The sequence below is a fragment of the Pelecanus crispus genome, chromosome 2, assembly GCF_030463565.1.
Source record: "Pelecanus crispus isolate bPelCri1 chromosome 2, bPelCri1.pri, whole genome shotgun sequence".
Taxonomy (NCBI): domain Eukaryota; kingdom Metazoa; phylum Chordata; class Aves; order Pelecaniformes; family Pelecanidae; genus Pelecanus; species Pelecanus crispus.
The window spans coordinates 121752826-121774650 of NC_134644.1; the positions used below are offsets into that span (position 1 = coordinate 121752826).

The window sequence follows — 21825 nt, forward strand, 5'->3', positions numbered from 1 at the left end:
AAGGTGAAACATAAATCCTAGCCCTGCCAGCCCCTCTCCTTTGGAGGTGATTTAATGCCTTGTCTCGATTTGGCCAAGGGGAGTAAGGCAGCACACTTCCAGAGGAGCAGTGTTTATACCTAGACATAATTTCTCTCCTGTAGTTGAACATGTAGCCTCAGGAGATTAGGAATGAATTTACAGCCAGTGGATTTGTGATCGTGAGCTACATTCGATGCAGTGCTTGCGGGGATCCTTTCTTCTCTGTTTGGCGATGGTATCCCAGCCAGGCAGTCTTGATATCATCATGGAAAAGGCTAGTCAGAAGTGGCAATTTACACTCACAGCCATACTTAAATGAGTTGAGCAAGCTTCCATATACATACTGTGTTTTCTGCACTCACTTTTTTCTGTGACGTCCTACTGCATTCTTCCTCGTGGCCCTCTTCATTTTTGTGATCATGTTCCAAATAAGGGGCCTATGTAACTGCTAAGTACCCAGCATGAATAGAAACACCTTCACCTCTTCTTGTGCGTGCACGTAAGTCTTCTAAATTCCAAATAATGTCCTCAGATAGACTTTTCAGCTGGAAAAGAGGCAATTTTTGTATTAGAATGCTTCTTAACGAAGGCAACAGAAGCCTTACCACTAAATCCAGCAAAAGGTGGATAAAGGTCTATGTATTAATTTGAGGCATCAAATCTTGATTAACTTTTTTCAGTTCTGTTAATGTCAGCATTTCATTGCAGCATTCCAGCTGGAACATGTAACAAAACTGGTAGATACAGATACATCTGTGTTTTAATGCTAACAAATCACAGTCTTTATAACTTTCTCAAAGTTTTGCTTTTCTGCATGAAGTTGGGCATCCTTGTTCATAGCCTGCAGGCAATTTTTTTCCTGCTGAAAGCCTCATCAAAAGCAGCTCTGTATTTTTCCCTAATGGAAAAAGATAAATACAGGTTTTATGCCATCAAATATGGTTGAAACTTTATTCTGTTCCGCTCCACTAGGTAGTGGAGGAGAGAAAAAAAAACTGATGAATGAGAAGGGCATGCAGCATGCTTCCAACTACCTAGTGAAAATTGGTTTAGATTCATATGAGTTACAAGATTTTAAAAGCACACTTTGCAGAGACACATGGGATTTTATAATGCACTTAAACGAATGACCTGCCTCGACTGCATTAAGGGTGCACGTGTGCACGTATATACCCACACAGAAACTTACGCAGAACAGATGGTTGCTGAGTATTCCCATCTAACTTGTGCAGGCACATAAAAAAATTTAATTTCTGTAGATAGCTGGAATAGCATTTGTGGCAGCTTTGGTGAATACAGAAATGTTGCCTCGTTGTGCGTGTCTGGAGTCTTCATTTGGCAAGGGTGAGCTTTTCGTGTTCTGTAAAACAGCGATCCAATGTTTTTAGCATTGTCCTTAACATAATATTAAAAGTTGCAGAAGAATCATAGAATCGTTTAGGTTGCAAAAGACCTTTAAGATCATCCAGTCCAACCATTAACCTAACACTACCAAGTCCACCACTAAACCAGTTAAGGGTAGAGTAGTAATTTCATGTTTCCTGGCTTGGTGGCTGGATTATTTTTTAATAAGAGTAAAAACTAGGAATCACTAAGGTTGGAAAGGATCTCTAAGATCATCAGTCCAACCATCAACCCAACACCACCATGCCCACTAAACCATGTCCCAAAGTGCCACATCTACCCATTTTTTGAACACAATTCCAGGAAATGGTGACTCCACCACCTCCCTGGGCAGCCTGTTCCAATGCTTGACTACTCTTTCCGTAAGAAATTTTTCCTAATATCCAATCTAAACCTCCCCTGATGCAGCTTGAGCCCATTTCCTCTCGTCCTATCTCTAACTACTTGGGAGAAGAGACCAACACCCACCTCACTACAACCTCCTTTCAGGTAGTTGTAGAGAGCAATAAGGTCTCCCCTCAGCCTCCTCTTCTCCAGGCTAAACAACCCCAGTTCCCTCAGCCGATCCTCATAAGACCTGTGCTCCAGACCCTTCACCAGCTTGGTTGTCCTTCTCTGGACACCCTCCAGCACCTCAATGTCCTTCTTGTATTGAGGGGCCCAAAACTGAACACAATATTCAAGGTGTGGCCTCACCAGTGCCAAGTACAGGGGAACAATCACTTCTCTGCTCCTGCTGGCCACATTATTCCTGATACAAGCCAGGATGCCATTGGCCTTCTTGGCCACCTGGGCACGCTGCTGGCTCATGTTCAGCTGGCTGTCAAACAGCACCCCCAGGTCCTTTTTTGCCAGGCAGCTTTCCAGCCACTCTACCCCAAGCCTGTAGCACTGCATGGGGTTGTTGTGACCCAAGTGCAGGACCCGGCACTTGGTCTTGTTGAACCTCATACAGTCGGCCTTGGCCCATCAATCCAGCTTGTCCAGGTCCCTCTGCAGGGCCATCCTACCCTCGAGCAGATCGACACTCCCACCCAATTTGGTGTCATCTGCAAACTTACTGAGGGTGCACTCAATCCCCTCATCTAGATCATTGATAAAGATATTAAACAAGACTGGCCCCAAAACAGAGCCCTGGGGAACACCGCTTGTGACTGGTTGCCAACTGGATTTAACTCCATTCACCACAACTCTCTGGGCTTGGCCAGAGTTGGTAAAAAAAGGCTGGAAGCTTCCAGCAAAGAGAATTGTTTTTCCCCCTGTGCTCTGGATGACTTCAACATGTCCCCAATCAGTCTCTGTGTGGTACAGGTGTCACTGCTGGTGGCATTGGCACCTACCATGCTCACAGCCCCAGACAAGATCATGTTGCACTCTTGAAGAAATGTATCTCAAAAGCCACAAAGCACGGAGTTACTATTTTTTCTACCTACCAGTTAATATAACACCATTACTAGGGTCACTAATACCTGAATACTTTGTTATAAAAATAGAGGGTATTAGGAGAAATACATACTTTGAGTGTGTTACCGTTTTTTCCCCCTTTCAGTTGAATGCAATTTGAATTAAGACTAAAAATCGTGTAAATTAATCATCAAATTATACCATCTTAATTAGGAGCTATGTTTCATTAAGAAGCTTGTTTATTTCAGAATGGAGGGCCCGGACTTGGAAATGGCATTACTTTGCCATCTGGCATAATTCTGAAGGACAGATCCCTTCTGAGACTTTGCTAATGCTTTGTTCACTCTAGTTTCAATTAACTCATTGGATGGAATACCCTCAGGTTGTCTTAGGAGGCTGTTGCACAAACCAAAGATCTGGCTTTATATCTTCTTGCCAGTCATTCTAAGTTCTTCTCTATTGGGATACAGTTTGAGAGAGGCTCTTTCCTGTGATGTATCGTGGGTATGTTGCCTGTCGTTGAACAGGTCTTTAATTCATACATAATTTTTATCTTCTTTTAACTGTTCCAGTTTTTCTCTCATCTTCTGAACACCCTAGTTAGATTTTTGGGTTCCAGAGATGTGCGCTGAGTGATCCCTCGCTTGATTTTCAGTAACTCAGGACAGACATATCTCTCTTGTTCCAGACAGTTATTTAAAAGTACCAGCACTTACTGGTTTTTGTTCTGGTTTGAGTTAAGCTCTAGACATGTCTTTAAATCTAATAGTCTATGGGATGCTGGACCCTCTGGTGGTGTGATATTCTTGCCGCATTGTTATTGCTGGACCTTAAACTGTTGCAAATCCATGATTTTTCTTGAAATTTACCATGCTAGTCCTTCGGTTCTGTTCATAATATTTGCCTAACATACAGTTCAGATACTCAGCAGTCTTTGCTTAGCCTGTGTTGTGGTTGGGCTTTTTGTATCCTTTCAATTAACATATTTAGTGTTTAATCACAGTAGGACATTGTTTGGTAATACTATATAATTAAATGGTGATGGTTGTTGAAGTGTATAATTAGGATTTCTGACAATTCATTGTGAATCTCTGGTCTACTGTGAAGAAGAACAAAGCCAGAGAGAAAATGCTGGCTGGGTTATATAAATAAGTGAGAGATGATGGTCAGGCTGAAAATGAGGGTTCTCCCCTCCTTTAATGAAAGGGTTTGTGTACGTTACATAGAATAAAGTATTTCTTAGGCTGAAAGCTTTCCAGAGATAATAGTGTTGGCCCTCTGAGACTCTTTATTATGTCAGATGTGGGATTTGGATTTACGGGAAGCAGCCACTGCCTCTGACAGACTCAGTCTGGTGGAGGAGAATTTGCCCGGCCTCTCCTGTGTGCAGAGCTTTGGGCTGCAACCTGCAGATCATCAAGGGCTTTTCCAAGGGGTCCCAGGGAAGGAAATCCTCCATTTCCACTGAAATACCCTGGGCTCTTGGGACAAAGTGCCCCCCTCCAGCTTCAAGGGACAAGGGACATGGGGACCCCTGCCAGCCCCAGCCCCAGTCCCAACCCCAGCATTGCCCCTTCAGTGGTGAGCGTGGCTCTTTAGGGGCAGGATTATTAAAAGTCCTGTAAATGGTGGATTATGCTATTGTCTTAAGCCTTAAGGAACAACTCCTCCCCACCTCTTTTTTTAACAGTCCAGGAATATGCTGTTCTCCTAAAATGCAAACTGAAAGTCTCACGTAATTATATAGCTGCAAGAATCATAGAATCATAAAATACTTTGGGTTGGAAGGGACCTTTAAAGGTCATCTAGTCCAACCCCTCATGCAATAAGCAGGGACGTCTTCAGCTAGATCAGGTTGCTCAGAGCCCCGTCCAACTTGACCTTCAATGTTTCCAGGGATGGGGCATCTCCCACCTCGCTGGGCAACCTGTTCCAGTGTTTCACCATCCTCATAATAAAAAATATCATCCTTGTATCTAGTCTAAATCTACCCTCTTTTAGTTTAAAGCCATTGCCCCTTGTCCTATCACAACAGGCCTTACTAAAGAGTCTGTCCCCATCTTTCTTATAAGCCCCATTTAAGTACTGAAAGGCTGCAGTAGCATCTCCTTGGAGCCTTCTCTCCTTCAGGCTGAACAGCCCCGACTCTTTCAGCTTTTCCTGATAGGAGAGGTGTTCCAGCCCTCTGATCATTTTTGTGGCCCTCCTCTGGACCCACTCCAACAGGCCCATGTCCTTCTTGTACTGAGGACCCCAGAGCTGGATGCAGTGCTCCAGGTGAGGGCTCACCAGAGCAGAGTAGAGCAGCAGAATCGCCTCCCTTGACCTGCTGGCCACACTTCTGTGGATGTAGCCAAGGATTTGGTTGGCTTTCTGGGCTGTGAGCGTACATTGCCAGCTCATGTCCAGCTTTTCATCTACCAGTACCCTCAAGTCCTTCTCCACAGGGCTGCTCTCAATCCCTTCATCCCCCAGCCTGTACTGATTCTGGGGGTTGCCCTGACCCTGGTGCAGGACCTTGCACTTCAAAAGAAAGGGGCACCAGTGTGAAAAGCCATAATGTGAAGCTCAGGATAAAATCACAGGAACTGGCACCACTGGCCCCGGCAGGAGTCGCACAGCTCTTTTGAGGCACAAATTCTCAGAACAGGCTTTTGAGGTGTGGTTTTTCCTCTCCAGGGGTTATTCGTACTAGCTGCCTGCTACGTAGCATGGCAATCGGGTTATGCAGGACACTGTAGAAACCTGTGAGGATGGAGTGGTTTGGGTTTGGTCCATTTATTTATTAATTTATGAAGAAAGCAGCTCTGTGTCTTGCAGTGTTTACTTGAAATACAGGGTGGCTGTTTCAGCCTCTGTCTTGCTGCCATGTTTCATGATTTTCCACCTGGCACAGGAAAACTGCCACAAGTTCAGTGAGTACATACCCACCGCTTAGATTTCAAGTTTCGCTGCTTTAATTGCTTCCTAGTAAATAACCAGAAACCTTTTCAAAACAAGCATAGCTTGCATTTATCCCTATTTGATTGCAAAACCAGAAGCAAAACTAGCAAATTCCAGAACAAATGACAGCATGTTTGTGCTAAATATTTTTTCCAATGGCATTGTAAAAATCTGACAATGAAGTTAAGGAGGCTGTTGCAATCCACCTGCCCACAAGCCAGCACTGCACCACTGGGGTGAGCGGGACCATGACCACTGCGGAGACAGGGCTTGGGAAGACTGTGGATGTGGGAGGAAGACTGGCACTCACGTCCCCCCTAGGGCTGAGTGGAAGGAAATCATGGCAAGAGACTGTGCGAGGGGTGAAGGAGGTGGGGGCAGCAGACACAATTAGGTGGTATCACCCCTGTTTTATAATGTACAATAAAGGGCCTTGGTTTGCCTGGTTAAGAGCTCTTCCCCACAAAGCCCTGGGGATGGATGTGCACACGTGAGGGAGCTGTGGCGTGAGGACTGGCTCAGTCTGAAGGCAGCAGCATGGCTCTCCCAAACCAGGTGCTTCACAACTGCAACCTAAGGGCTCAGCACTCCCCTGCAGACAGGTCGTGCAATAACTGTGATGTTTGCTCTCTTAGCCACACTCACCCCCAAGAGGGGTTGTCCAGCAGGATTTAGGTCGCAGAGCTGGAGAGGGGTTGGGGCACCGTGCAGCGGCTAGAGGGGCAGCTGCTCAGAGAAGCCCCAGTACATGCTATGCTTCCCATGGCTGCAGCCTCATGCTAAATGCCCATCCTGTAACTTGGGGATGGGCATGGACCTTTACGCATTAGCTAGGGAAAATGTAGCGCATCTATTTACACTTAGCTCAAGTTATAGCCTTCATAGTGTAAGAATGTACTCTAAACTGAAGGAAGGAGATTTATCTCAAAATAATAATTAAAAAAAGCATGAACCAGTCTCAGTTTTTGCCATTTATAGCCATTATAAAGAACGATTGCTTTCTGAGGGAGGTTAGTAATATGGAGCCATTGAATCATCAGTTTTGCTGACTGTAATGAAACCATTCGTGGAGGATCACAGGAATTGTTTTCATGAAGGGTAGGTTAGTAACCTGTAACACCACATAGAAGAAAAGACAAAAATCTCACTTTGAATTTTGTGGCTGGCTGGATCCTGTAATCTCAAAGCTATACAAAGTTGATTGTTGGCAAAGATGCATCTGCTTTTGATTTGAGTGTGCTAATGTAATATGCTGGGTTTGTGTCCGTACAAAAGTTTTTTTTGTAAAAAACATATATACATGTATATTTTTCTATATATTTTAACATAAATATATGTATGTGTGTATGTATATATGTACACTTATGTGCCTGAGTTTTAAACTCCTCTCTGTCATAAGAGGCAGACTTACTTTCTAATAGCTAGTCATGCATATTAGTAAAAACCTAACATTTTATACTTGGGTGCCTGAACTTAAAGCACTTACAGCCAGGTTTTTTAAGGCATTTAGTTATTTAAACCTAGAGGTGGATTCCTCATGGGATAATCTATTTTTGCTAGTGAGATAGGCACCCACTGGGAGCTTGTTACAACTCTGCATGGTTAGGTACCTGTCTGTATTTGATACCTACCTACATGTTGAATCATACCATCATAGAATGGTTTGGGTTGGAAGGGACCTTAAAGATCATCTAGTTCCAACCCCCCTGCCATGGGCAGGGATACCTTCCCATGGCAGGGGGGTTGGAACTAGATGTACATAGTTTGCTCAGGCCCTTTAAATATAGCTATTAGAACTACTGCTCATCAGTTTTGAAAACATTAGCTTTGAGAAATTTATCATTTGAAGGCTACAAACTAGGCTTGCAGCCTTCCTTTGGAAATTTAAGGGATGTTATCTCTTCTCAGTGAATCATGCTGGGGAAAACCCTCCTAACTAATGTATGTATTTTCATTTCCTGCACTACAGTTCTCCAATCATCAGTAATTTTTTGTCAGGGTTACGAAGGGAACCTTGCATCTTGGTCAAAACTGATCTGCTAGCAGAAATATTATGAGGCCACCTATGATCCTGCAGCAAGAGCCAAGAAAAGGACACAGAGGCAAATACTTCTAAAAGAATTATTCAGAAAAAAAATGTGTGTGCATATCATATTCAAGTGTTCAAAATGTGCTCCTGAAGTGTAATATAGTTGAGGAGTCAGGCATTTTGTGAGGTGGTTACCCCATGTCAAAGAGCAAAGATATTTAGTCTCCCATTAAAAAACACAGAACAACAACAACAAAAAAACCCAACCAAAAAACCCAGCTCCTCCTCCAACAAAACCTCTGCTTATCTGGAGCCCAAAAGGAATCTGCAGATGTGTACCCCCTGCGTGAGAACAAAGTCTTCAGTCACTGGAATGCAATGCTATAAAAACAAATACTACAAAGCCTGGTAACAGGGGGATGTCTCACTTGCATATTTTTTTGTGACCATCTTGGTTTGCAGAGAAGGGGGTCCCCAAAGCATGTGAGCCAGCAGGATCTCTTTGTACTAGGTTGCTGTCTGTTTGGCCAGATGTCTTCCCAACAGTGAGACAGAAAAACCAGAGCTCTTATTAAAATAAGTCGGGGAAAGGAATGGAAAAAAGCATGTGTCCAGCGAAACGAGGCACATTGTGTCCCATCTGATATTTATTAAATGTTGATCAAATCAGCAGTGAGAAATGCACATCATGCGGAAGTGACCCTGGCTCCCTGGGTTTGGAAGTTAGTGACAAATGTCTGGGAGCAGACCAACATTGAAAACACATGTACAGGACACAGAGAGGAGCGTGAGGACACAGAGAGGAGTGTGCTGCACTAGGAGCAACAATAACAAATGGAGAAGAGCTGACTTAAGCCAAGAACTCCCTTTTGCAGGTTTTACATATGTTCTGTTGTTGGAATGGGTGTGTAGGGTCTTTCCCTGTACATTTACTCTACAGCTTTCTAGAGAAGAGGTTACACATCTCCTGGAAGAACACTGCATTTTGTGTGAGCCATGAAAGCAAGCGGTGGAGTGGGAAAGTTTTGTCAAATTAAAGCCCAAGCAAGGGTTCCTTCAAGCTTTGACTCTCAGCTTTTGTGATAAACTTGTATAATTTTATGCCAACCTGCTGGGTTTTTTGTAATCACAATAAGCATTTGAAATAGTCTCCCATCTGTTGTTGCTTAATGTTTTGGCTATCACATCTTTTCAGAGCAACCCTTCAATAAAAATCAGTGTCCTCACAGCACACACTAAATGCTGATACTCCTGTATCAGAACAAGCTTATTTGAGCTTGGTCCTTAAACAGGGTAGTGGGGAAGAGCAACAGGGCAAGCTGAAGCCAGGCTCCATGCTTGGGGAGGTTGTGGAGCCCTGTTTGCGCTGTAATTCATCCTTATACAGAGAGGGTTGCATTCCTGGCTTTTACGTTTGCTCATAGCCTGGATTATTTAACTGTGCAAAATGACATCAGAATGAGTCTTCCACATCTTTTTTTCAAGGTACCTCTATCTTTAGTAATTTTTATATGGTTAGTAAACTCAAAAGTCAGCTGACTAGCAATAGAGTTAAGATCTCTGTATTTGCAATAAAGAGTAAATTTAATAGCTCTGAAAGAGCTGTGTCCATCTCTAGGCAAAGGAAAACAAAGGAGCCTGTTAGAGCTCCATGGCTTTTTACTCCAGCCCTGGACCTGGGGCATGTTAGATGAGGGTAGCGGGGATCAAGGGCAGTCAGATGCAGTTTTAAGCTGACAGGCAGAAAGTGCCAGCAGGCAATGCAATACACAGTTCCAGCCCAGCTTAGTTAATGGAACCACTCCTGCCTGTACAATCGCTTTAGTACGCTGTGTTTATGTTATTGATACCAACAGTGCTGGACTGTTAAAGGATGGAAAGGTCTGGCTTTTGTTGGGGCACTGTTCTGATGTCAGTTTGAAATACAGTGAAAGTAAAAGTTCTGAAAAACCAAAGTGCTGTTTTATTGAACCAGTGATAGAGAGGACTGAGACAACTGAAACAAGATCCTTATGAAGCACTGGAATATACTTGATGCTAGATGCTGAACTGCAATACATCCAGTGACATCAGCAAAGTTTCAGCTCATTACACTACACAGGAAGCTGGAGTGCGGTGACAGAAAGCAGGTCATGTCATAAAATGAGTAATCTTAATATGAGACTGTAATCAAGTGAAACTTTTTTATGTACAGTTGCTGTCAAAGGTTTTGTTTTTATTTCTGCTTTTCTCTGTGCTTTGTACCTCTGCAGTCCATCAGTCTTCCCAGTTATGGATCTGGTCTTGCTTCCATTAGCATTAAAATAGGAAGGATCAAGCTTTCTGTTATCCGTGTATTTAGAAGGTGAATGTGATGTGCTTTGTGCCCCAAGCTTCTCCTGGTTTTTTGATATGTGGAATGTTCAAAGACTTACAGGATTGGAATCTGAATTTTAAACCCTTTGGAGGAAGAACCTTGCATTCAGTGCACAGGGGCTCAATGAGCCCATTAGTACCGGCTAACAGCAGCAAAACGGTGCTCCAGACACCATGAGTTCCCACTGTGAAATAATTTCAGTCTCTGAATGCCTACTGCAAACCCTTAGAAAACTGCACTTTCCCTCTCCAGCTTTTTCAGCAAGCAGAGCTTCCCCACTAGCAAACTCCTTGAGATTGTCAACCAAAGAAAACCAGCCCACACATCAGGATCCATAAACAAACCTGGCTATTGAATTATGGGCCCTTCATCTTTTCTTTTGTGGTGCAGGAGTTACCAGTCTTCCAAATCCAAGTCACCAATAAATGGGCTATGCAACTCCAGTTCCCCTCTGGAGTTTCTGTTCTTGGGTTTATGCTTACAAGTCTTTGTCTTATTTTCCACTAATGTTCCTGTTCCTGAAGAAAGAACCAGATTCCCAACTGATCTTACGCCTAAACCCCAAGGAACCCAAATCTATGACATCGCTTTAATCACATAGCAACAGAACATGACGTTATAGCTGAAAAGTTTAGAAAAAACGTGATAATGTGGAAAGTGGGCTGACCTGTGAGAGAGGCATTTCTGCCTTAGCCATGGCTAGTATGTGTTCAGAGGGAATTGAGAAAAAATGCCTTGTCAAATAGACTTTGTATAAATCCTCTTCCTGAGTTGCTCCAATATGGTAATCCCTCCTTCAAGTACCCTGGCCTTAAGAAAGTCACTGGAAACTGCTGTTCTTTGAGAGAGAAATATAGTTGACCTACCTTGGTATGTCGGTCACCCATTGCCCATGAACCCAGGGGAAGTGGCCCATGACTTTCTCTTAAAAAAAAGAAAAATAAAAAACTACTCTGCAGAAGGTCATGTTTTGGGAAAAGTAAAATCAGCTGTGGGTTAGGCCTTGGGGGAAATGTAAGTTACTCATAAAAAGCTATAGAGCAAGTTTTGATTAGTTAAGTAATCTGGTACATAGAATTTATTAGAGCTTAAAGCTTTCCTGTGGGACTCCTCTAATAGTACACAAATACAGTAAAATATCAAAGAAATGCATTTTCTGACAGACAAAGAAAGCTACATTAATACTGGCCTGCTTAATGCACATCGGAAGGAGGTATAAATCCCACCCATTCATTCCAGCACAGTGGTCCAGTTTTCATGTTTTTACACATTTGTGTTTCTGATTAATTTCTTGGTAACTTAACATTTCCAACACTCTTGAGCTGTTCTTGAGGAACACATAGAGAAAAGAGGAATATTGCTTCCCTAGTAGACTCAAAGATATCAAACCATTCTGCAAAAATCTCAAATATAAAATAGTAAAGGCCTGTTGTCTCTCATTAACTTGAGGCCCTTTTTCTTAAACTTGCCCACAAGGGGAAATTCACCAGCACTTTTCCGTTGGTATAGATGTACCACTAGCTTTACTAGTATAGCACCCCTTCTTTTCTGGGGAAATAGTATTCTCCAAACCACCCCAAAATAAGAAAAAAATATCTCTCATTATGGAAAGAAAGTGTTCTCATGGTAACCATTTGTGGTAATGGGTACAAAGCAGGACCAGTACTCCTACCAGGTTTTCACAACGCTATTTTATTTCTGTATTTTCCTTCTGCCAGAGCATTTACTGTCTCCTATTGCACCTGTAGGGAGAGTGAATGCTAAGAAAGAGCTGCTGCAGCATGATGCCTGACAGAGGAGATGCTAATAAACATTTGACTTCCAAAGCTCACCATAGTCTTGTTATCACAATCAGAAAATAGTCCTGTCTCTCAGGAAAGCCACAGATTTTCCAGGGAAGCAGAACCTACTTCTCTTCCACATGCTAAAATCCCAAAGTGATTGTATCACTAAGCTGATGCTTTACCCACTGTGGAGGCTATCCTGGCAGAATAGGCAGATAGGCACCTGTATATCATCTGCTTACATAAATAATTTTTTCTGAAGAAAATGGAGGAGAGGAAATGGGGAGATAAAACCAGAAATGTGTTCTTTGCCATTGTTTTAAAATTCTTCAAATCTTCTTTTACAGGCATTCAGGAGGGGACTCAATGTACCAAATGTAAAAATAACTGGGCACTGAAGTTTTCCATCATCTTATTATATATTTTATGTGCCCTGTTAACAATCACAGTAGCCATTCTGGGATACAAAGGTATGTATGCATCAAGCCCAACATTTCATTTTCAGCCAAGCATCCAAGTGCATTTCCACATATTAGATAGACAGGCAATTTATCACATTTCACCTCAAATATCAATACCTTGGCAATGTTGGCTTTTTGTACACACATAAAAACAAACTGCAACCTTAGATTTTCACTTTCAAACAGTTATGAAGTTCTGAAACTAGATTAGACATTTGAAAGAAAAGAAAAAATTTAGAACAAAATGATCATTCTTCCACCACGAAGGAGTAGTAACTGGAAGAATCAAAGTTCTGTAGCATGTGCGATACCGTGATATCACTGAGCACTTTTACATATGTTGCACCTTTCCAGAATAAATGTCCTTCTTAATAGGAGAGCCAGGAATAGTCTTACTAATATAATATTTATCACAGGGACAAACTGTAGGATCAATATTACTTTGAAATATCTGGAAGAAAGATTGAACCAGGATGTGCTGATGTATTGAGTTATCTACAATTACTTTGATAAACAAAGACACTTAGATGCTTTTGACAGTAATTTCAAAGATTCTGGTAGTTGGGCAACCCAGTAATGGAGAAAATTTCATTTGTGGAAGTCATCAGTAGGGCACATCGGAAAGCATGGCTTAAAGTTCCCATACATCCTCAGCACTAATTACCTGTAGCCACTTAAGCATTCTTATGAATGTATTGATGTAAATGTCTGCTTGTTGTGCAGTCACAGCTATAACAAGTTAAATAAATAAAACCTGAGTTTCTGGTAAGAAAAAGAAAGTGAATACCATCACTGTGAGTATTATAACAGGACATCACAGCATGTTGCGGGGAAAACCAAGCTAGCTTTAAACTAGCTGCTTGACTATGGCTCTGAGAGTAGCTTCAAAACCCCGCCAAGAAGCTGGGTAAATATTCATGTGATTAGCATGCACTGCGTCCTGTGCCGCCAACAGCTGTGCTCGTAGCAGAGCTGACATCACTTCTGGTCCTTTGCCAGCGAAAGAAAAGGAAATCGTAGAAATAGAAAGGGATAAATACTTATTTAAAAGGATTTGGTATAGTTTTGAGTGGGAAGAAAATTAAAACTGGTTCTTTAGATGGAAGATTTAGTCAGGGAGATGAGAGAACGTGAAGGACATAGGTATTCCTTTTTCATGATAAAGCAGAGAGAATGCAGAAACTTAAAATAAAATGTGAAGAAATGCAGTACAGATGTAATTGGTCAGACATTCTCCTGTAGAATGTGTAACTGGTCTCTGGAAGTCAGATTCTGAAGAAAAAAACTCTCCAGGATTCAAAAACTCGTTCTTGATCTATAAAGATAAGATCATTTGGTTATATGTACTAGGGGAGGACAAGCTTAGGCCTTTTGTAGATATAAATCTGCAGAGATCTGCTTACAGCAGATGAAGATGGGATCTTTCCAGGCTATAATCCAGCCACTAAACGCCTGGGATTTAGCAGAATTTTCCTCAAGAGAGTTTTATACAAGGCTCTCAGTTCTGGGGCTCACCAGAAGACTCAGACCTCACTTGGCATCAGAAACAGCATATCAAGTTGAAGGGACCATTGCTCTGTATCTTGCTTTGGCAAATGTTTGTTCATGTGTGAGTAGGGAGCAATAGCAATAAAGAAACTGTCCAAAAGATCTCTTTGGGAGAGGGAGTTTCTGTTCCTCATTTCAGTCCACAGTTGTCAAGCTTCTTTCTCCACTGGGGCCTCTAGCACCATCTTTTCCCCAGTCTTTGCTCTCATCTTGAGGCCCCATCTTTGTTACACTCATTTCTAAACCTCCTTCTTGTACTGAGCCGGGGTCTAGTCTTTCTGTCATAGCAGTACCAAGCCACATCTATCCAGGGCAAGGACAAAAGAATTTCCTCTCCCACAAAAAAATGGGAACAAGATTATACGAAGGTGGATAATGCACATCTTGCTCACAGACCTTAAGACATCTTGGTGACCACTGCTCCACCGCTCACCAACTTGGTGACTGCTCCACCTGAATGCCAAGGGAAAGAGGCATGCGCTTATTATTTTTATTGTTAAAAACAGAGTTAAAATAAAGGAAATGGTTTGCCTGATATAGCTAATTCTGCATCTTGGATCAGTTAATCTGGGTAAGTCATCACCAGTTCAGTGTCAAATCAACAAAAATCAATACCCTGTGTATTTGAAAGCAGCCTTCTCTTTCCAGAAAAGTCCTGTTTAGTCCAAGGTATCCCTTCTGTAACTCCAAGCAGCAAACAGTCATATGTCGACATTAATTTTGTCCTCTGTACCTGCAACTTAAGAGCTTCGTCTCCACAGCACCTAAGTGCTAATCTGCAGGGAAAACATGAGTTAGACAAAACCCCAGCTGATGGTACATATTCAAAGGAATTAATGCAATATTTTTGATCATTGGGAAGGAATTAGGCCTTAAAGGAAGAACAAAACTCAAAATAAAACTTTATAGAGCTCTTGAACTCTCCTCTCTGCATCAGAGTTTGGCTTGTCTTTTTTACTGCAATATTACACTGAAAGAAGGAATTCTGCTGGCATCAGGGATTCTTTCAGTCTCTTAGCTAAGTTTCCATTAAATTTGCCTCCCACACTTATGTTTATAAAGCCCAAAACTACTTTTAAAACTTTCATTTCCTACGTGGTATTTAGATATCCTTTGTGATTTAAAATGTTAAAACTACTAATCAGTGGATTAAATATGGTAGGCAAAAAAATAACTCAATGGGAGGCAAAGTCAACACAGAACAAACCTCCAAACTGGTGGTAAAAATTACATAGTAGTTTGGAGAAACCAAAACATGACTTAAACATCAAGCTTTTTAAGGAATAACAAGCTGAGTTTACTATTAGTTTGCTTTGAGAAGACATATTAAATTATTGTTAAAAACTTTCATAAAGCAATCTGTAATTTTTTACACATACTTTCTTAAATTAAATGCAAAATGCAAAGTTATAATTTTTCTGGCAGTAGGCAGTGCTGGATTAGCCTACTAAAGGTGAATGATCTTCCTGTGACTCACTCCAGTGAGGGAAGCTAGCATGATCTCAGCTTGAATTTCTGGTAGTTCTCATTCTCTGGTCAGTCCTTGTTTTTAAGTTTCTTGACTAATACCCACAGTGACTTTCATCTACTTCTTTTATCTGTCTCCCAGACAGAGTTTGCCTGCCATTACCTAGGGCCAACACAACCTGGTGAGAGGGCACGTTTTGTCCCTGCTTCTGAAATAGTGGCTCAGATGCAGACAGTCATCACTATTCTAGTCAGCGACTAGTTGAAATTTTGGCTTCTTTTGGAGGGTCTTTCCCATGTTTTTCCACAGTGGCCTTGTTAGAAAGTGAGATGACAATGTAGAGAGATCTGACCAAGCTGAGAATTAAGATGAAGCTATCCAAAAGCAAGCTTAAGGTATAGACAGACTTTGCATTTTTGAGAGCAGCGGACTGTTGGGAGCAGCAGAGTGGCCTTCATAAGGGATTTTATGGCTGGTCTGCCTGTTTTGCCTTTGCCTTTTTCTGGAGAAGATGGGAAGTGGCAATTCAAGCCCGGAGCACTCCCCAGAGGTTGACTTCCACTCCTGAGAGTGCTCCACATGCTCACCTACCACTGAAGGCTCCATCCAGAGGTGGTGGTGGGAGCTGCTGCCAGGGAAAGACAGACATTCCCAATAATAGGACATCCATCCATATGACCCCTTTTGACAGCAAGAGTAACAAAACCTACTTTGGCTATGGCTCTCTACTTATTGTCCCCAGAGTTCATCCTTTCCTTTTGCAGGGCAGTAGCAAGAAAGTAAATACGATACAACTTGCTTGGGGAAAGAGTTTGGGCAGGAGATCAAGTCCCCCAAGCCCACGATTTGTTTGACCATGGAGGCTAAGATCCTGCCCCTGTACAAAGCAAATATATGCACTGGTTTGTCTATGGGATGACAAAATTCAGCTTAGCCTGCATCTCTGGGAATCCTTGAGCGAACCCTGCAGTTCACATTTGCAGAGACCTCTACTGTTTCTGCTGCTGGAGCTGGGTGGTTTGAACTTGGCTCTGGCCTCTCTCCTCTACACTTCACACAACAGGACTGACTTGCCCTCTGAGGGGAAACAGAATTAAAATAAAGGAAATTCTTTGCCTGATATAGCTAATTCTGCACTTTGGATCAGTTAATCTGGGTAAGTCATTGCCAGTTTAGTGTCAAATCAACAAAAATCAATACCTTGTGTATTTGAAAGCAGCCTTCTCTTTCCAGCCTCTCTAAACCAGCATCTTCTAGCTAAGTGTCATGTCAGCCCTCCTGATCCAGGGCTGCTGTCTGGCATCCAGTTACATGCTCGAATTAAAAGCTATTACTTTCTGTAGGAGACAAGCTGCTGGGGGCTGAAAGACCTTTTAACAGTGCTCATTAGTGATCTTTCAGACACAGTCCAAGCATGGTCTTCCCCACATATCAGGGCCAATTGTCAATAATATCAGCAAGGCTTTTGATTAAAGTGCTGCTTCAACAAATTTTTGGGGTATTCCACACAAAGAATATCCACAGCTACAGACCAGCTTCACTCCTTTTAGTGTGGGGTGGGGTTTTGGGTTTTTTTACTTTCAGCAATGAAAATAACATACGCTGTTGTATCTTTAATTCCATCCAATCTCATCTAACTGCCAGTACAGGCTACTACATATTGATAGGATTTATACTGCATTCATTTGCTTTGGACTCATCAGGGGAATATTTTAACCCACGTTTCCAGTGTTAGATTTCATTCAACCATGAAAACATTCTTGTTGTTATAGGACAGTACAAAATCTCAGTTTTACAAACTTCAGATCTGAAGTACAAACTGGCATTCATTTGAACAGCAAAAGGAAGAAACTACATTTTCCTTTCATTATTGATAATATATATTTATTTGCCAACTCCAAGTGTATTGCATAACTGGATAAAACAGGTGAACATTACACTAAATCTGAATTAACAAGACCCATAGGTGATGTGACATTGCTAATCAAGGCACAGGTCCAGCAGAAACACTTGGAGTAGGCCTGCTTTTTAAATCCAGATGCTTTCATGAGGTCCTGAGTGCCCAGAGTGAGCCATGTCCTTCACAGTGACTATCCATAAACAAAGCAGAACACCACAGACTGAACAAGGAGCTGCCTAGAGCTAGCCAGAAGGAACAACTAAGTATGGTCCCCATGCTCACTGCATGTGATGCATAGGTGTATACATGCGTCAGTGGAGTGTCAGAAGTGACCGAAAGACCTTTGCTGATCTGGGCTCCAGCCTGGAAGACAGTTGGGCAGGACAAACAGAGAATAAGCTCTGGCTTCATTTAGGAAAAATTGCATACAGCATTTTGACAAGTAACTTTAATGGGCAGAAGAACCTTTGAAAAATTAGTGCTATATCAGGGGGAAAAATGCTTTCTAAAGCAGCAGGTATTAAGCAGTGGTCCCCCAGAAAAAGCAAAGCCATTACTGTAGCCTGGATGTGGTGTTTAGCAAGCAAACTGCCATCATCTCAAATACAGGAGGCCACACTCTGACTCTACCCTTGCACACGCAGTACAGTCTCTGTTTTACTGGCTTGTTAGCGGTATAGAAAGGAGCAGGCAGGTAATTCACCAAAGGGTGTCTGGTCTCTCTGAAAACCTTGAGACTTTTTCTCTGTTGTAACTCCATTCACCTCAGTGCAGTTGCACCAGGGGTAACCTTGGTCTGATTTTTCTCCTGTTGGTTTTGGGGAAGCAACAAAAGCCTGCCCTGTAACTGTCTGACTCTGTACAGAGTCAGAAAAACAAGGGCAAAAGTTAATAAAGAAGGAGCACTTGGTGGACTACACTGTAAAGGTCTGGGATTCTTGTGGTTGCTCATGAGCAGCAAAAGATCTCCTAAATTTCCACTTCTAGTAAAAACCCAAATCTTTAGATAGCAAAAACTTCTATAAGGCTATTTCCTAGCTGCAGATTATCTCACGGACAGAAAGAGGTAGCAGTACCCCCTACACCACACAGGTTTACAGAATTGGCTTCACTATCTCAAGACATGGGAAGCACCTTATCTCTTCTGTTTGAAAGGGGGAGCTGGCACAATAATTCGTGTAGCCTCTCCCAGTGTTGGTTCAGATCCATTCTGCTCCCCATGTAGCAAAAGGGCTAAATAATCTCGTGATGAGAAGAAATTTCTGCCCCTGGTTGTGGCTTGAATGCAAAAGCCTGTTAGACAAGATTTGGTGTGGGAGCTGAAGGCTGCCTCTAGCCTTGCAAGCATTTCATATTTTTGCCACTGGAAGCCACCCCGGGCTCTTTATTTGCTGCTCTGCTTTTTCTGTTTCTATATCAATTCCAAGACAAGAAAGAAAATTACTCAGACATTACAAAATAAAGAACACATTAGCCATAAATCTGCACTTGCTTAATGACCATCCTTTCAATCTTAATAGGGCAGAATGGTTTCAAGATCATTTTGAGTCATCTGTACCATTATCAACATGTTTAAATGTTGATCCCCAAAACATGTAGTAATTGCATCTTCAAACTGTTATCTCAGTCCAAAGTTTGCTATCCAGGTGGCAATTTTTAATGATTAAAAGGCACAGGAAAAAAAAATGTTCTTTTTAAGAAGAAATGGCTCATAGCAAAATAAAAGGAAGTCTTCTGTCATGAGTCTGAGCACTCAGCAGTCTGCCTTTGCCACACAGCACTGTGCTTGGAGCATGGAAATATTGTGAAAAGAAAAGGACTTGATTCATGAGGAAAACCCACAAAGGGGGATTTCCTCATTCAGGAGGGATATTGCTCATGAGCAAAGAAATGTTCAGGGACTGTTGGCAGACTGAAGAACTGGAAGAATGCTGGGTCCCACCAGCAGGTAGGAGCTCATCCTTCTAACATTTCACAGAGCAACAGCAGAGTGGCAAGCAAGGCAATTTTAAGGTGGTTACTTTTTTTGTTTGATGGTAGTGGTGGTTTTTTGGTTTGCTTTATTGTTTACTAGACTTTTTTCATAATTTCACTTTTCTTCTTTCCATAACATACTGTTCTCTTCCCCTAGTTGTAGAAAAAATGGACAATGTGACAGGTGGCTTGGAAACGTCCCACAGAAGATATACAGAAAAGCTCACAGAGGTGGAGAGTGGTCTGAAGAAATTAGGTAATCTACACACAAGCAAAGCCCCTTTGTATTATGGCTTTGGGGTGTTCTCCTGGCAGATAGCAGCAGGAAATTTGTCTGAAAAATCTCTGGCTATGACAAGATACAGCACTTCTTTTCCAATTTCTCAAGTACTTGGGAAAGCACTTAAGAATAGTTAAGATCAGCTCTACTTAGGACAGCATTTTAAGCATACTTCAATATTTATAGTTCCCACTGAAGTCACTGAGAAATCATTTGTACTAAAATAAACAGACACTTAAAGTTTGTCCTCAGGAGATAGTCTTCTCTGAGGTAGGGATGTAAAACATAGCAGAAGCTGTTCCACAGCATAAGAGAGTCTACATAAAATGAAAATGGGTCACCCAGTCATCTTGATGCTGTTTTAGCAATTAAGATTCAAAACTGAAGGACATTTTAAGGGGTGCACAAATAATCAGCTGTTCAAAACTCATGTCTGAGGCAAGTTGATTACTTCCATAAAATGTTTCTTAATCATCTCAGGGAATATGGGACACAAGGTTGTTATGAGTTCAGGTCTCCCAAGTCCTATCACAGTTCTCAGTTTGCAGGAACATGGAAAAAGATCATGGATAAGGATTCTACTCATTAATGTACATTTCTACCTCTCTTCCTTGTCTGGAAAGGAAGCAGAGCTGTTTATTATCAATGTATATATACATATAGTTGATATAATTTGTTTTTATATAAATATTAATATACACATACATGCATGTGCTTCTTGAAATAATTTTTGTTTAGCTTCATAAACCATATATTGAGATATGTATTTCTAGGAAAAATTACTTGCTTGCAGCTTGATCATAAATTTTTACAACTTTTTCCCCTCAAAAAATAGCTGTATTCTGAAGTATTTGCACACTGCACTTAGTTCAAAGACATGGGGTAATTCAGTGGCATGTGCTTTTACTGATACATACACAGAAGTAAATGTTACACCTTAAAGCACATGCAACATTTTGGATTGTATTTGGGTTATTGTGCTGATTAAATTTTCACAACTTGGAGCACCTTTGATTCATTCACACCCACACATTTTTACACTGCTGGACAGATGGCCAGTGAGATGCTCAGGACCATCAGTTCCCATTTAAGTGGACTTGCCGTGGAGGAAGTTAAAAAAGTTATGAGGCAATGTGTGTGGGAAGCATAAAGGTAAGACAATTGCTGTAGGGCCAGAAGGATAACAGCATGTGGTGAATGAAAGACAGGCCTTCAGGGATTAGCTGTATGTGGAGCTGGCAGTTGTCAGAGCTGTGTGAGGAACACAACATAATTTGAGCTATAGGCAAGAGGCAAACATGGAGTCAGAACTGAGAAGAGCCTGGAGTGAGACAAGTGGCAGGGAGAGGAACTGTGCTCAGGAAGATGTCCATCCATGAAAGCCTCCGTAAACACTTCAGACTGAAGTCTCACAAGCCACCATTTGATGTTTGCCATCATGACTCGTTCAGACACTCCAGAAAAAAGCTCCATACACAGCTGTATGCACTGTAGTTTATGAAAACCATTCTGCCCTCTCTTGGAGTCATCTGAAAGGATGGACTTCAGACTGCGTAATTCATAAATATAGCACTTAGATGAGGACACAAATATATGGACTGTGTGTAAGAGAGGGAAGTGATTGAGGTCAAGAAAGGGAATCTTCCCTGAAAGAGAGTGTTGACTGCTTATTTCCTTGGTTTCTATGTCCTGGCTGATGAGCTGTGCAGCCTCAAAAGCTCAGTCTTACTCAGGCAAGCTCCCAGAAGCACACTGTAGGGCAGTGTAAGCAAGAGCAGAGATGTTCCTCTAAGATTAAAGGTTTTGCCTTCCTGAAACTCAGAACATGAGGAAACAATAACAGCAAAATAAATGTCATTAAAAGCAATAGTAGTACATTAGAGAGAAAAACAGAAATACGTCATATCCTGTCATAGCTGGAGTAGCCTGCTGGCAAAGCTTTTGTCTCTAACCCAGATTGTTTTAAAAGAGGTATTAGAAGTTTTTTGAAACTAAACCAAATATTTAAAAAAATGAAACAATATGTACTAAATCACAATGAAGATACTCCACCTGCCAGGAAAAGGAGGAAGAAAATATGAACAGCTAAAATGTACCTCTGAGCTTTCAGCAATAGCCAGTTGTAACTTCAAAGCATAAACTTACTGATATCTTTTTAATATTTGGAATTCTGCTTACCATTCTGTTTTCATTGAGAATACAAGCACTACTTGACTGCGTATATTCATCAGTTTCTAATGGTAGTTTTTCCTG

The 21825-nt window shown here is 41.7% G+C and overlaps 1 protein-coding gene across 1 annotated transcript in view; it reads left to right on the forward strand.

Moving 5' to 3' along the window:
* The window catches only part of COLEC12 (collectin subfamily member 12), a 101185-nt gene that overhangs the window by 71564 nt on the left and 7796 nt on the right, over positions 1 to 21825 (forward strand). Inside the window, exons 2-3 of the mRNA XM_075705056.1 lie at positions 12289 to 12411; positions 19450 to 19548. Coding sequence (XP_075561171.1) covers positions 12289 to 12411; positions 19450 to 19548 — 222 coding nt within the window. The remainder of the gene's footprint in view (positions 1 to 12288; positions 12412 to 19449; positions 19549 to 21825) is intronic.